General features: G+C 42.5%; 1 protein-coding gene across 1 annotated transcript in view; it reads left to right on the top strand.

Annotated features, from left to right (window-relative positions):
* The first annotated feature begins 5,820 nt into the window (after nt 1-5,820).
* frmpd4 (FERM and PDZ domain containing 4) overlaps nt 5,821-12,121 on the top strand; it is a 36,630-nt gene continuing 30,329 nt past the window's right edge. The window contains exon 1 of the mRNA XM_063212856.1: nt 5,821-5,861. Coding sequence (XP_063068926.1) covers nt 5,821-5,861 — 41 coding nt within the window. The remainder of the gene's footprint in view (nt 5,862-12,121) is intronic.

Genomic DNA, 12,121 nt, shown 5'->3' with positions numbered 1-12,121 from the left:
GAAGTGATTAAGGAGGGGGGGGGGGATCCCCCTTTAGGCAGCCCTAAGGACTGTTCTATTCAATGCTAGGAGTATTATGACACGCCCCTTTAGGCAGACTGGAACCTGGTCACGTTAGGTGCCCATAGAAACCTATTATGTTGGCATATCTGTATATACTTAAAGAATCTCTGCTATAGTAGTAGACTTCAGGGGTGAATAGAGGGACAGTTGCAGGGAATCATGTCAGGGGGCAAAATATGCCATCATCATCCCAAAGACCTTGTGCCCTGAATTCTGTAGTCCTCATGGAACTCTGACATAGGCCCTACAGTACATTTGATTTGTCAATGAAATACGTACTGCCCAATGGTACATTGTGTATTACTATATAAGGCTATATACAACTGTTCAACATGTTAACATACCGTCTGTAGAAGGATCAGGAAGCGCGCTCAACACCTTGTCTTCTTATATTTTACACTGGGTGCTTAACTTCGTCAATGAATGAACTCAAATCTCAAAAGAAAGTGAATAAAGAAGCACTCATCAGATTTCTTTTTTCATTTTTAATTGCCGATTAAAAATGAAAAAAGAAATCTGATGAGTGCTTCTTTATTCACTTTCTTTTAACATACCGTATGTTTCCATCAACACATGGTAGAGTCTTGAGGTATGTTCCGTAAGTATTCTATATCTATGGTACGCCCCAAATAAAAAAAGGTCAGACGTGGAGTTTGACGTCACAACGTCTTACGTGTGACATCAGTCGCGTTAAGATCGACCATGAGTAAAGATCGCGGGCGGCCGACCCTAGTCACGCCCACAGCCAGGGCAGCCGACAGGGGAGGACAAAGGGGTCAGTTGTCCCGGGCCCAGTGCCAGAGGGGCCCGGCATTGGGTCCCTATTACATTGCATGTATTGCATGGGGGGGGGGGGCTTTCATATGACTTTGTCCCAGGCCCGGGCAAAGCTGTCAGCTGACCTGACCACAGCCGCGTGTCAGATATGCTGTGAGTCTCCCCGTCTGACTGAAGTGGAAATGACAAGTTTCCTCAGTGCGCTCGGCTCGCCACCTCCTCCAGCAAAGGCACTTTGAGTCACTCCTGCAATGCTAACAAGCACTGGCATTTTAATATAAAAATGTGTCTTTGTTTGGTTGAAGAGGTGGTTATAAATCATTGTCCTCATTTTTAGAGTGCTTTCCAGTTTTGTTTTTGTTTGCTACCTCATTGGGCTCAGTTCGAATACAGATGACGTTGCCTGATATTCTGCCAAATGCAGTGTCAATGCATTAACGTCATCACTGGACATTGAAGACATCACTGGGCATAAAATGGCAACACTTGCAGTCACACATACTCACACATACCATACTGCAAACAACAGGCAGCTGTCAGCCTGGAGGGAGACGGGAGGTTTAGCACACGAAGTGTTGAAAGGTCATAATGCCAACTATGTGTTCACACACAGACACACACACAGACACGCATGCATGCACGCACACACACACACACGGACACACACACACGCACACACGCGCGCGCGCACGCACGCACGCACGCACGCACGCACGCACGCACGCACGCACGCACGCACACACACACACCAGGGGTGATAGTGAAAACAAATCCAGAGCCTGAACTTTTTTCCCTGCTCTAACGACGACGACAAGATACTGCATAGTGACATAACGTAGGCCTATTTTGACACATTATTCAAACATTTAATAGCCTGTGTATGACCATTATTCAAGCCTGATAGTAGAAGAAAACCCTGAACCTCTAACACTTTCTGAGATAAGAATAACCTAATGGCTAATTATTATCAATGTTTTTTATTTTTGCAAACTCTGTCAAGCCTGAAATCAGGCATGGAGCCTGAATACTATCAGCCCTGACACACACACACACACACTTTTCCCTCAGGGGAATAGGAAGATCGTACCTATGTTGTGGGATAAGGTCAGACGGCCAAGCATGCCAGACTGTGTCTAATTAAGAGTTCGTTTGCAGATGAGTCATGGCTGACATATTGCTTGCTGAATCATGTTGTCAGTGCATCACTAAGTCCTGAGAACAATGCAACAAAACAAGCCTTGAAAGACTCATTTCTTTTGTTCCGCGTTCTGCTGCAGTGATGAGATGCTTTTGGAGGATGTCATTATTTAATGCTCAACATTCCCTTTAAGTACGCTCATTTTGTCTCCAGAACGGCTTTTGGGGGTGGGGGTGGGGGGGTTTAAAGGCAGTGTGCAGGGCCGGATAAAAATGGCCTGGGGCCCCTAGGCTAGGTTAGATTGCAGTGCACCCCCCCATCCCATCCCCGAAGGACAAATTATGTGACAAATTCATACAGGTAGTGTCATAGTCATGACTGTCATGAGTTAGGAATTAAAGATAAAATGTCTACCAATTGCATTCAACACCACAGATGATTTTTTCAATATTGCATCATAATTTTTCCCTTTTGACCAATCAGGGGCCCCCTGATAGGTGGGGGCCCCTAGGCTGCAGCCATATCTAGCCTGTGCATTAATCAGGCAAAAACCTGGCAGAGTGCTATCATCCCAATGCCATGAGAGCCCCAGTATCAGACCTGCCTCCAGTCTCCCTGCTCTGATGACAGAGGCACCTCATTGGACATTTGTGATTAATGAAAGGCGATTCTTCCTCAATTAGACTCTGGAGGGCCCCGTCATCCATCATGTGGAGAGCTATGAGCAGCGAGTCTCGTCCCCGGCGAGTCTGCCCATGCTTATCACAGAGGGACAGACCAATGACATCACACAGGCAGTACCTGTGGTCATTTGTACGCAGAGCATTTGTAGTGGTGCTTGCAAAAAGAAAAAAAAAGAATAAACGAGGATTCCTTATTCACAGTCATGAATTCGGTTTGAGAGATGGTGAAGGAGGCCAACCTAGATTTCTTGCTTCAGTAGGCCTATACCAACTCCAGCACTGAAGTAATTAAAATTATTCTGAAGATGACTTGCAATAGTATTCATTATTGTATTTCTTTTTGTTGTCTTTTTGTGGATATAACCTTAAAAAATTGGGTGGAGGTTATCCATAAAACGACATGTGTGTTGTGATGACTTCAACTGATTCATTTGCTGGTCATATTCTGATAAATTAATTGAAAGAAAAAAATAAGTCCCCCCCCATGCACACCCCATTTGAAGTCCTCAGAATGAAAACACGTAACAAAGATATAACAGAGAGTGCAGTGAAAGGCTGTGAGTTGGGATTATAAATTGGAAACTATTATAAACCGGAAAGTGTAAAATGCATGTGTAAAAGCTTACAGTATATTGACTCCTGGCTCAGTGCGGCTCATGAGTGACTCAGCGGGGCTTGTCGCACCCTGTGGTTTTGCGTAGCACCTCCAACTCGCTGATTAATTACTACTCTAAACCTCCTAATCAGGTCATATCGGCACTGATACTCTTCTGTGATACTTGTTTCATTCTCCTCTCACACTGATTTTTGCTGTGCTGATTCGATATAGTGTTTAATCTTTCTGTTGCTTGTTTCAAAGATTTGTTTTTGGACTTTTATTCCTTTACTTTTTAGAGGACAGTAGGGAGAGGGATAGGATATGATTGGGAGAGAGAGACCGAAGAGAATCAGCAAATGACCTCTGGACGGAATCAAACCCAAATCCTCCGATGTGATAGGCTGATATGTTGTTGAATTTTGAGTGTTGAATTAACAATGTGACACAATGCATGTTCTACAGTAGAATAATGTTAAATTCAAATCTCTGTGTTTTAATTCAACACTCAAAGAACTTCAACTCAACTTCAACTTTTATTGTCCTCAAAAGGGGCGATTAGGTGTGCAGCAAGACATACGCACATACAGTATAGACAGCAACAACATATACCACAGGACAGACATAAAGTGCAGTGGTCAATAAAAGGTAAAATGACCATAAATATGTGTAGAAAAATAAGATAAAAACACATCATGAATAAATAAAAGAAATAAAAGAACATCATCATATAATAAAAGAGTTGACTTTATTTCATTATAACACTTAAACACTCCTGTAGGCTATACAAATGGTCTTGAATTGGCACTGCAAAATTTACTGTCGCTCTGTCGCCTTGACAACCCAGGTCAGAAACGCTGGTGAGTGAGCAGGAGTGGTGTGTCCAGTGGTGTGGTGTGTCCAGTGGTGTTGTTTTTACGGGCTGGCAGTGTGGTGTGATTTGCTGCGTGCGGGTTTGTTGTTGTTGTTGTTGTTGTTGTTGTTGTTGTTGTTTGTGTCAGGCTAGAGCTGAGACTATATGTCTGATGCTGGGGGCAGGTGCAGGGCTCCGTCCTCACCCTGCTGACATCAACACACGTAAACAGAGTGACTGGACTCTCTCTCTCCATCTCTCTCTGCCTCAAATTTCAGCTGTCTCTACATTACATTACAGCACACACAACACTACACTGACCCTTGTACTATGACAACATCTCCCTCAATTATGCTGTTTACTACATCTCTTTATTTCTACTACTGTGACCCTTTACCACGAATACCCTTCACTCCATCGCTCCCACCCAGAATACTGTTTCATCACATTACAATCAATATTACAGAGAACATTAATATAACAATATTAAAGGGATTTGAGAACATTGGTGATAAAAATATGAGTACGTACATAGAATTAAGTACACACATAGTCAGTCTCTCTCTCTCTCTCTCTCTCTCTCTCTCTCTCTCTCTCTCTCTCTCTCTCTCTCTCTCTCTCAATTCAATTCAAGTTTGGTTGAACATTAATATAACAATATTAAAGGCATATAAGAACATTGTTAACAAGAATATCAGGAACATAGTAAACTACACGCATACTCTCTCTCTCTCTCTCTCTCTCTCTCTCTCTCTCTCTCTCTCTCTCTCTCTCTCGTGTCACTAAACCCCCCCATGCTCCCCCTGAATTCTGTCTCTTGTTTCCCCTCCGTCATCCTCCAAACTCCCAGCGGCAGGGGACTGATGACACTGCCCCTTTGCAAAGGAGGATGGGAGAAAACCAAGGAAGCCGGCTGCCTCCATCAGCAATGATTTGCGTGCCCCTTCCACCACTCCCTCTCAGTTGTTCCTCCCCCCTCTCTCTCTCCTCCCTCCCTCCCTCTTTCTCTCGCTCTCCTCTCTCTCTCCATCCCTCCCTCTCCCTTTCTCTCTCTGCCACTCTCTGTTGCTCTCGCTCTCTTCTCTCCCTCCCTCTCTCTCTCTCTCTCTCTCTCTCTCTGCCACTCTCTGTTGCTCTCACTCTCCTCTCTCTCTCTCTCTCTCTCTCTCTCTCTCTCTCTGCCACTCTCTGTTGCTCTCGCTCCGGCTCTCCCTCACTCCCTCACTCGCTCGAAGAGCTGTTGTTACTGCACAGCCTCCACACGTCATTCCACTGCGATGGAGGCGCAACAGAGTTGGCTTAGCACAGCTGACAGAGGCACGGCACTAGGGCTTTGAAGGATGTAAGGATGCCTGGGAACCCGCGTTGCCAGATCCTGCTCCATGGGCTGTGAAGGCTGTGAAGGCAAAGCGATGATGATGAGAAGGGGACACAGCAATCACTCAGCCATGCACAAGCCCCGGCAACAGGACTAATCTCTCCACCTGACTCCTGACTGGGAAAAAGCTCATCTCCTCTCTGTTGTCATTTTTTTTTTCATTGTTATTATTCTGAATTATTTCATCCTTGCTGCGGGGAGAGTAGACCTTTTACAATGGAGGTAGAGTGAGAGGCACATTTTTTTCTCAAGACCCTTAGCTCTCTGAGTCTGACCACAGCCTGCCTCCCCTGCCTGCCTGCCTGCCTGCCTGCCTGCCTGCCCGCCGCACGTATGGATGTGTTCAGCTTTGTGAAGATGCCAAAGCTGTCAGGGTGAGTTGGCTTGACGCCGCCAAAAGCCTTGTGTGCTAACGTGCCCTTTCTGTGTTCCTGGCAGCGCACCACATTATCCAGGGACATGACTTGGGGAAAGCAGTGTGGATTTACTTGAAATGCACTAAAAAAAATAAATAAAAGCTAAGCGTGTTGAGGATGATAACTTATTTTTCCTTGAGCTGCCACATGTCTTGCAGTAAGCGAGGGAGGAAGGGAGGGCTGGCAGAGAAAGATGAAAGAGAAGTACCAACATAACTTAAAACAGGTATTATGTTTGGTATGCATCTCTACAGTCTATATCCTTATATGCCTTTTGGCTTCTTAAAAATACAGTACCAGAGTGTTTTTGAACACTTACGCAAACTTATCGGTTTGTGCATAATGAAAAGGAAAATGTATTTTATAGCATATCCTGATTGTCCAGGGCTTGTTCAAATCAGTATAATGCAAAGATAAAAATGAGTCATTTTATGAATTATGGAGAAGCACGGGAAACGTGAACGATATTGTCCCTTGAATTATTTCAAGTACAGTAAATACACACAATCATACATCTGTACAGTAACTATAGTAGGCTATATAGCATTTCTCAATGATGGCTTTTGAGGCTTTCATTCATTCAGTATTGTTGTAAGCTTCGGAGAGATGGTTGTGACATTGTATTATAATATGAGTTCACAATTCATGGGCTGACGTCTCTGGGGCTGGCTGACTATTGAAAATTCTGCTGGCAATGTTTCCGTATGACGTCTTTGCTAATCAAACCAGTTCAGTGTCAACCCACTGTTTCTGTTGTTGCTGTAGCTGGTATTACTCTGTTTCTGCATATGTTTGAATTTGTGTACACTCACTTCCACCGTCAGTGTTAGTCTGACACAGTCACACACTGTAAATGTAAGTGGAAAAGATTAGATGGCACTGATTTAAGCATTCCTGCTTCATAATTCCTCCATTAATATTATGAAATATTACTTTGGGATTTTATGTCTCGCGTTGGGAAATGCCAGCTCTAGCTATGGAGTTAAAAACTGATCACATATTGTACATTACAACAAACATGACACATATACTGTAGGCCTATGCTTACTGTAAGTAGTCTTTAAAATTATATGTTTCTAGATACCAAACTAAGAGTGAGTGTGTGAGTGAGGTATGTTTACATGGTCAGATTCAGCGAGCACGACAGGCACTCACTAGCACCATATGGGTTGAGTGAGTGGGTCTTAACCCAAATACCAGCAAATGTATTCAAAAATCACAATCACACTGGATTAAAATAACACTAATTGGAGAGGACAGCTGGTACATTTAAATAGCTGCAGTAGTGGCCAAATAGCAAACATTACTTGAACATTTCATTGAAAAGGTACAGTTCACCAAAACAAATGGACACTTTCCAATGACATATCCAAATCTGGGCAAATACTGGTCAATACGTATCTAACCCCACAATGCATGCCGTACCATAGGTGGCACGCTGTCATAGCCATTGAAAGGTTAATTACCATGGTACTACTCTGCTATGACATGACACAGGGCCTTTAGTAATGGACTACGACTCACTTATTGCCATTCTGATAACAGCAAATTTATAACGCCATTGTTTTAACAGATTAATCCTATGGCAGCCCTAACATCTCTCTGTCTGGTAACGCCATAGGCACTTCTTATTATGCTCCACTGGTGAGTCTATGATCCAGGGGGACGCTTGTTGAACTGATGAGACTAAAACATGTGTATTTAAATTCCCTCTGGCATGATTGTAATACTCAGCTTGGGGTATGAGTCATCTACAACTGTATTCCCAGTGGAGCGAGACGGCCTATTAGTGACTAATGCAATCTACTGCATATCCAAAACAGTTTTGTTCTCTCTTCTTTGTTTCTGAACAGCCGTTTTCCAACAATTCCCTTAGTCATACACTATGTAAATTTACAGATATGTTCTATCTGCGAACTAACGCCTGCCTATCATGGTTAAGTAATAAGTCTATTTTTTTTTTAAATACACATAACATTTTAAGCCTTTACATTTCTACAATGACATTGGCAGTTACGAGATGTGCTGCCTGGACTGATGTAGTCGCTGGCAATACAGAATTTCAAGAGCACCAAGCCGCAGAAAGAAACAGCAGTGAGGACAAACACTAATGAGCAGAGCACAAGCCCACACGCGTACCCTCATTTTCCAAATGGATGACTACGCTGAGCATTTGTGAGCACTAAATTTAATCATGCTTCTGTCTTGGCTGCTGCATGTCATACACTGCACTGGGCATGTAAAGCCTCTTTGTCCTCTGGAGCCAGGTTGCCCTGTTTGGGTTAAAGCCCTTCAGGTGAACTGAGATCCCACAGACGACTTTCCAATTGCTACAGCTATTTGTTTATTGTGTGAACTATGAACAGCCTGGTAGAACTATTACTCATTTACTTGCAGTTACTCACTATTACTCAGTTACTTGCAGAAAACAGCAAGCATGTCTTCTGAAAAGCTAGGCCTGTTTGTTTATTGCGTGAACTATGAACAATCTTGTAGAAGTATTACTCAGTTATTGCCCTTTAACAGAAAACATGTAGGCCTATGTCTTCGGAAAAGGCCTGAACAGGTGGATAACTTTTCTTGTGTACTTGCACTCTATAATCAATGAATTGGTTACATTTTAGATGTCTCGAAATGTCAAGATAGTAATGGCTTTATGTGCACAGCCAAAGTTTGGGATGTTTCAGGGTTATAGTTCCTCTGGCAGCCTGTAAAACTATTGCTCAGTTATTGCCCTTTTACAGAAACTTTAAATCAAGGACATAATCATAGCCAACATCACAAGCAGATACAAAGTGCACAGTAAATATACAGAACAACAAGTGCAGATTTAAAGTAGGGTTTTTTCAGTTAAGTAGCCTACAGTACACATACAAACACATAATGATTCACGCTTATCTCCTGAAAAGGTATTAACATTTCATATGGTGCGCATTTCAACTTGCCTCACAGGAGCATAAGATTTATCTCTGTTCATTACTGTCTAACGGAAGTACCACAGAGCTACCCACTGCAACGTGTACACAACATGTGAGACTGCAGAATTTTATTCCAGAAAAAAAGTAGTGTATAAAAAGAAGCACTTTGTGGAAATATGAAAGGGATATTTAATTCATGAACCTGTTCTCCATCTCCATCCCCTTTTCCTGTTTTAGAACCTTCCTGAACACAAGGTCTGCAACAAAGTAGCCTATGCGCATAGAAGTTGCCACTGCTAGCAAGTTGTGCAAATCTAAACTTTAGTACTTCATCTATAGGGTCAAACCATTTCCTTCTATATCTCAAAGTTGCCAACGGGAATGACACAGTTCTGGTATTTGTGTACTGTATGCTGCATAGTCGCTGTCCCCAATTCATATTCACAGTGGCCTTTGTGGTAGAAGCAATTTTGTTAACCTAACGGGGTCATTAGAGTACAAGAGGACTTAGGCATAAAAGCTTGTCTTCTTTTGAAGGAGGAGCCACTTAGGGGCTTGACATTGTTGCAGAATAAAATGGTCCTAGTCTCGCAGCCCCAAGTGGCTGGTGCAGAGAGAGAAGAAAAAAAAAGGTTTCAGGCAAGTATTCATCCCCATCTTTCAAAGCTAGCTAGGCCAAGGAAGAGGAGAAATGGGGGGGCATAATAAGACGCAGACACATTCTCGAGCCGGAGCCGGTCTCCTGCCTGCAGGGCCACAACACAATAGAGGAAGAGGAGGGTGTTTTATGTTGCCTATTTATTTTACAGGAGGGGAGGAACAGGGTTCAGAGCACTCACTGGTTTGTCAATGAGCAAGTGCTGTAGTGTACACTGAAGGCCATTATGCCCGCCCAGGGCCGCTGACAGCTTTGGCTGGGCCCAGGTCAAAGTCATCTGAAAGGGCCCCCCAACCAATACATTCAATGTAATGAGGACCCAATTATGGGCCCGCCCAATCTCCCTGGGCCCGGGACAACTGACCCCTTTGTCCCGTCTTGTCGGCTTCACTGTACCCGCCTGGCATTTACAAGTGAACCAGCTACCACCATAGCAGTGTTAATTTTGTCAGCTTTTTTTGATTTAGTGGTAGTCTTAGTCACAATGTCGAAAATCAATTTTAGTCTTAGTCATATTTTAGTCATTGCCTTCCCAATTTGGTCTTAGTCTTAGTCTAAATGACGAAAATCAATTTTAGTCTTAGTCCGTTTTTAGTCATTTTCGTCATTTTAGTCAACACTGTACATTACAGAACTTCTCCACACACTTTTAACATCATTGACTGTAGAGAATTAACCTTCTCCACACACTGCTTCTCTATTTAACATGTATCACACTGTACAGAATAAAACCTCTTCACACACTGGTTCTCTTTTTCTCTATTTTATTTAATACCTGTGTTAATTTCGTCAGCTTTTTAAAATTTAGTCTTAGTCTTAGTCACAATGACGAAAATCAATTTTAGTCTTAGTCATATTCTAGTCATTGCCTTCCCAATTTAGTCTTAGTCTTAGTCTAAATGACGAAAATCAAAAAAGGGCATTGACGAAATATTTTAGTCATAGTCATGGTTGACGAAATTAACACTGCACCATAGTCATAATATAGCAAATGCTAATATGCATTAAACGACTCAATTACACACATAGCCAGCGCAAACAACTATACTGGCTCTGTTATACATACAGCATAGCTAGAGCAAACACATACACATACATGTGTAATGGCTATACAAAAAACACCTGTCCGTGTAAGGAGTCAATCATTTTATTTACAGTTGTGTTCAACATCAACCCCACTGAAATTAAGTGTGCTAAGCAGTTCGACATTCATATCTGGTTTATCAGATAAAAGAAGGAGTTGTAAACTAGACAAACGCAACTTAAATTCCAAGAATATTTATGGTTATATACTAACAATATCCTTTCTGTGTTTTGAAACTTTATCAAAATAATTCAACCCCTTTGTTACAGTACAGTAGGCCTAGTACATCCTTACTAAGATCCTTCGGCAGTTACCGTATAGCATCCTTCAGATGTGAAAGATAGCTAAACACAAGTCTCTTTCAGCCATCCACAGGGACTTTGCCCCGTTCCTTGTGCCTCCCGTTCATTCACTTTCTGGGCCCGCATGAACCATCTGCCCTCTTCTGATTCCACCAAAGATTTTCAATTTGGTTAAGGTCAGGTGATGGACTCAGTGTTCCAACCCTCCAAACTGCTGTCAAGTAGGCTAACTGGTATTTAGTGGAAAACTTGGGGTGGTTGTCCTTTTTTGTGACTATCCGCATAGATTTGCGACTATTCACATGACATTTACACCTATGGATCTTCTGGTAGTTATTCAAATTCATGGTAGGTTACACACACAGAATATTTCCTTTAACTGAAGAAGCAAAACAACCCGTAATGACTAACCCCTTGCTGTGTTTCACATAGACAAGGTGTTCTTTCATACGATTTGCTCTACCTCCTTCAGAAAATACTGTTGATCCATAGACCGAAAGAGTTCCAACTCCCTCGCAACACCTGTGTGGTTTGTCCACATCCTGTCTGACATCCTGGAGTTGGCCATCTTGTTCTTTGGAGTCAACAGGGGGTAGGCTACACCTGGGAATTATGCATGAATGGGCATGATGTCTTTAAATTGCAGTGTGTGCTTTATATTATAGTCTTAGCTAAAGCCAGCTACCCCCTTGTCCAAAAGCCTTTCACAGTTCCTTAGCAGTCACCTGAGGAGGTTTTTTTCTTAGCCTACCTTTCGCTTAAGGTACTGGACAGCAGTTGCCAACAGCATCCTCTTTCTGACACTAACAGCTAGTGTTCCAACTGTGCTTTCTGTGCAACTGAACTTGTGAATAATACTTCCTATTGTGTTTTTGAAATGTTTAGTTTTTATATGCAATGTTTTTATATCCAGACAACCTTTTAAAAGGACAAAATTACCTCCTCTCTTGACTTCTTTGACCATTCCCTGGACTTAGTCGTGTTACAAGTGACTATACCAGATACCAGTGACAATCTAGAAGGAGATGAGCACTGCAGTCCTTGTAAATATGCTCCATTGCTGCTCCTTATTGTTCTGTTCACATCTACTCCTGTTTTCAATACCTAATTGGACATATTTGGTTAAACGTTCTTAAGAGTGGTCATCGTTAAGGGATGGAATAATTCTGTTAATGAAGAAATCACAAAAACTAATTTTATACAAAATTCTACGTAAAAACGTCACATGTAGTGTTCTGCCAGGACTTAAAAGGGAA

Source organism: Engraulis encrasicolus, chromosome 13, assembly GCF_034702125.1.
Source record: "Engraulis encrasicolus isolate BLACKSEA-1 chromosome 13, IST_EnEncr_1.0, whole genome shotgun sequence".
Lineage (NCBI taxonomy): Eukaryota > Metazoa > Chordata > Actinopteri > Clupeiformes > Engraulidae > Engraulis > Engraulis encrasicolus.
Note: the sequence above shows the minus strand (reverse complement) of the source record. Positions and strands in the feature narration are given on the sequence as shown.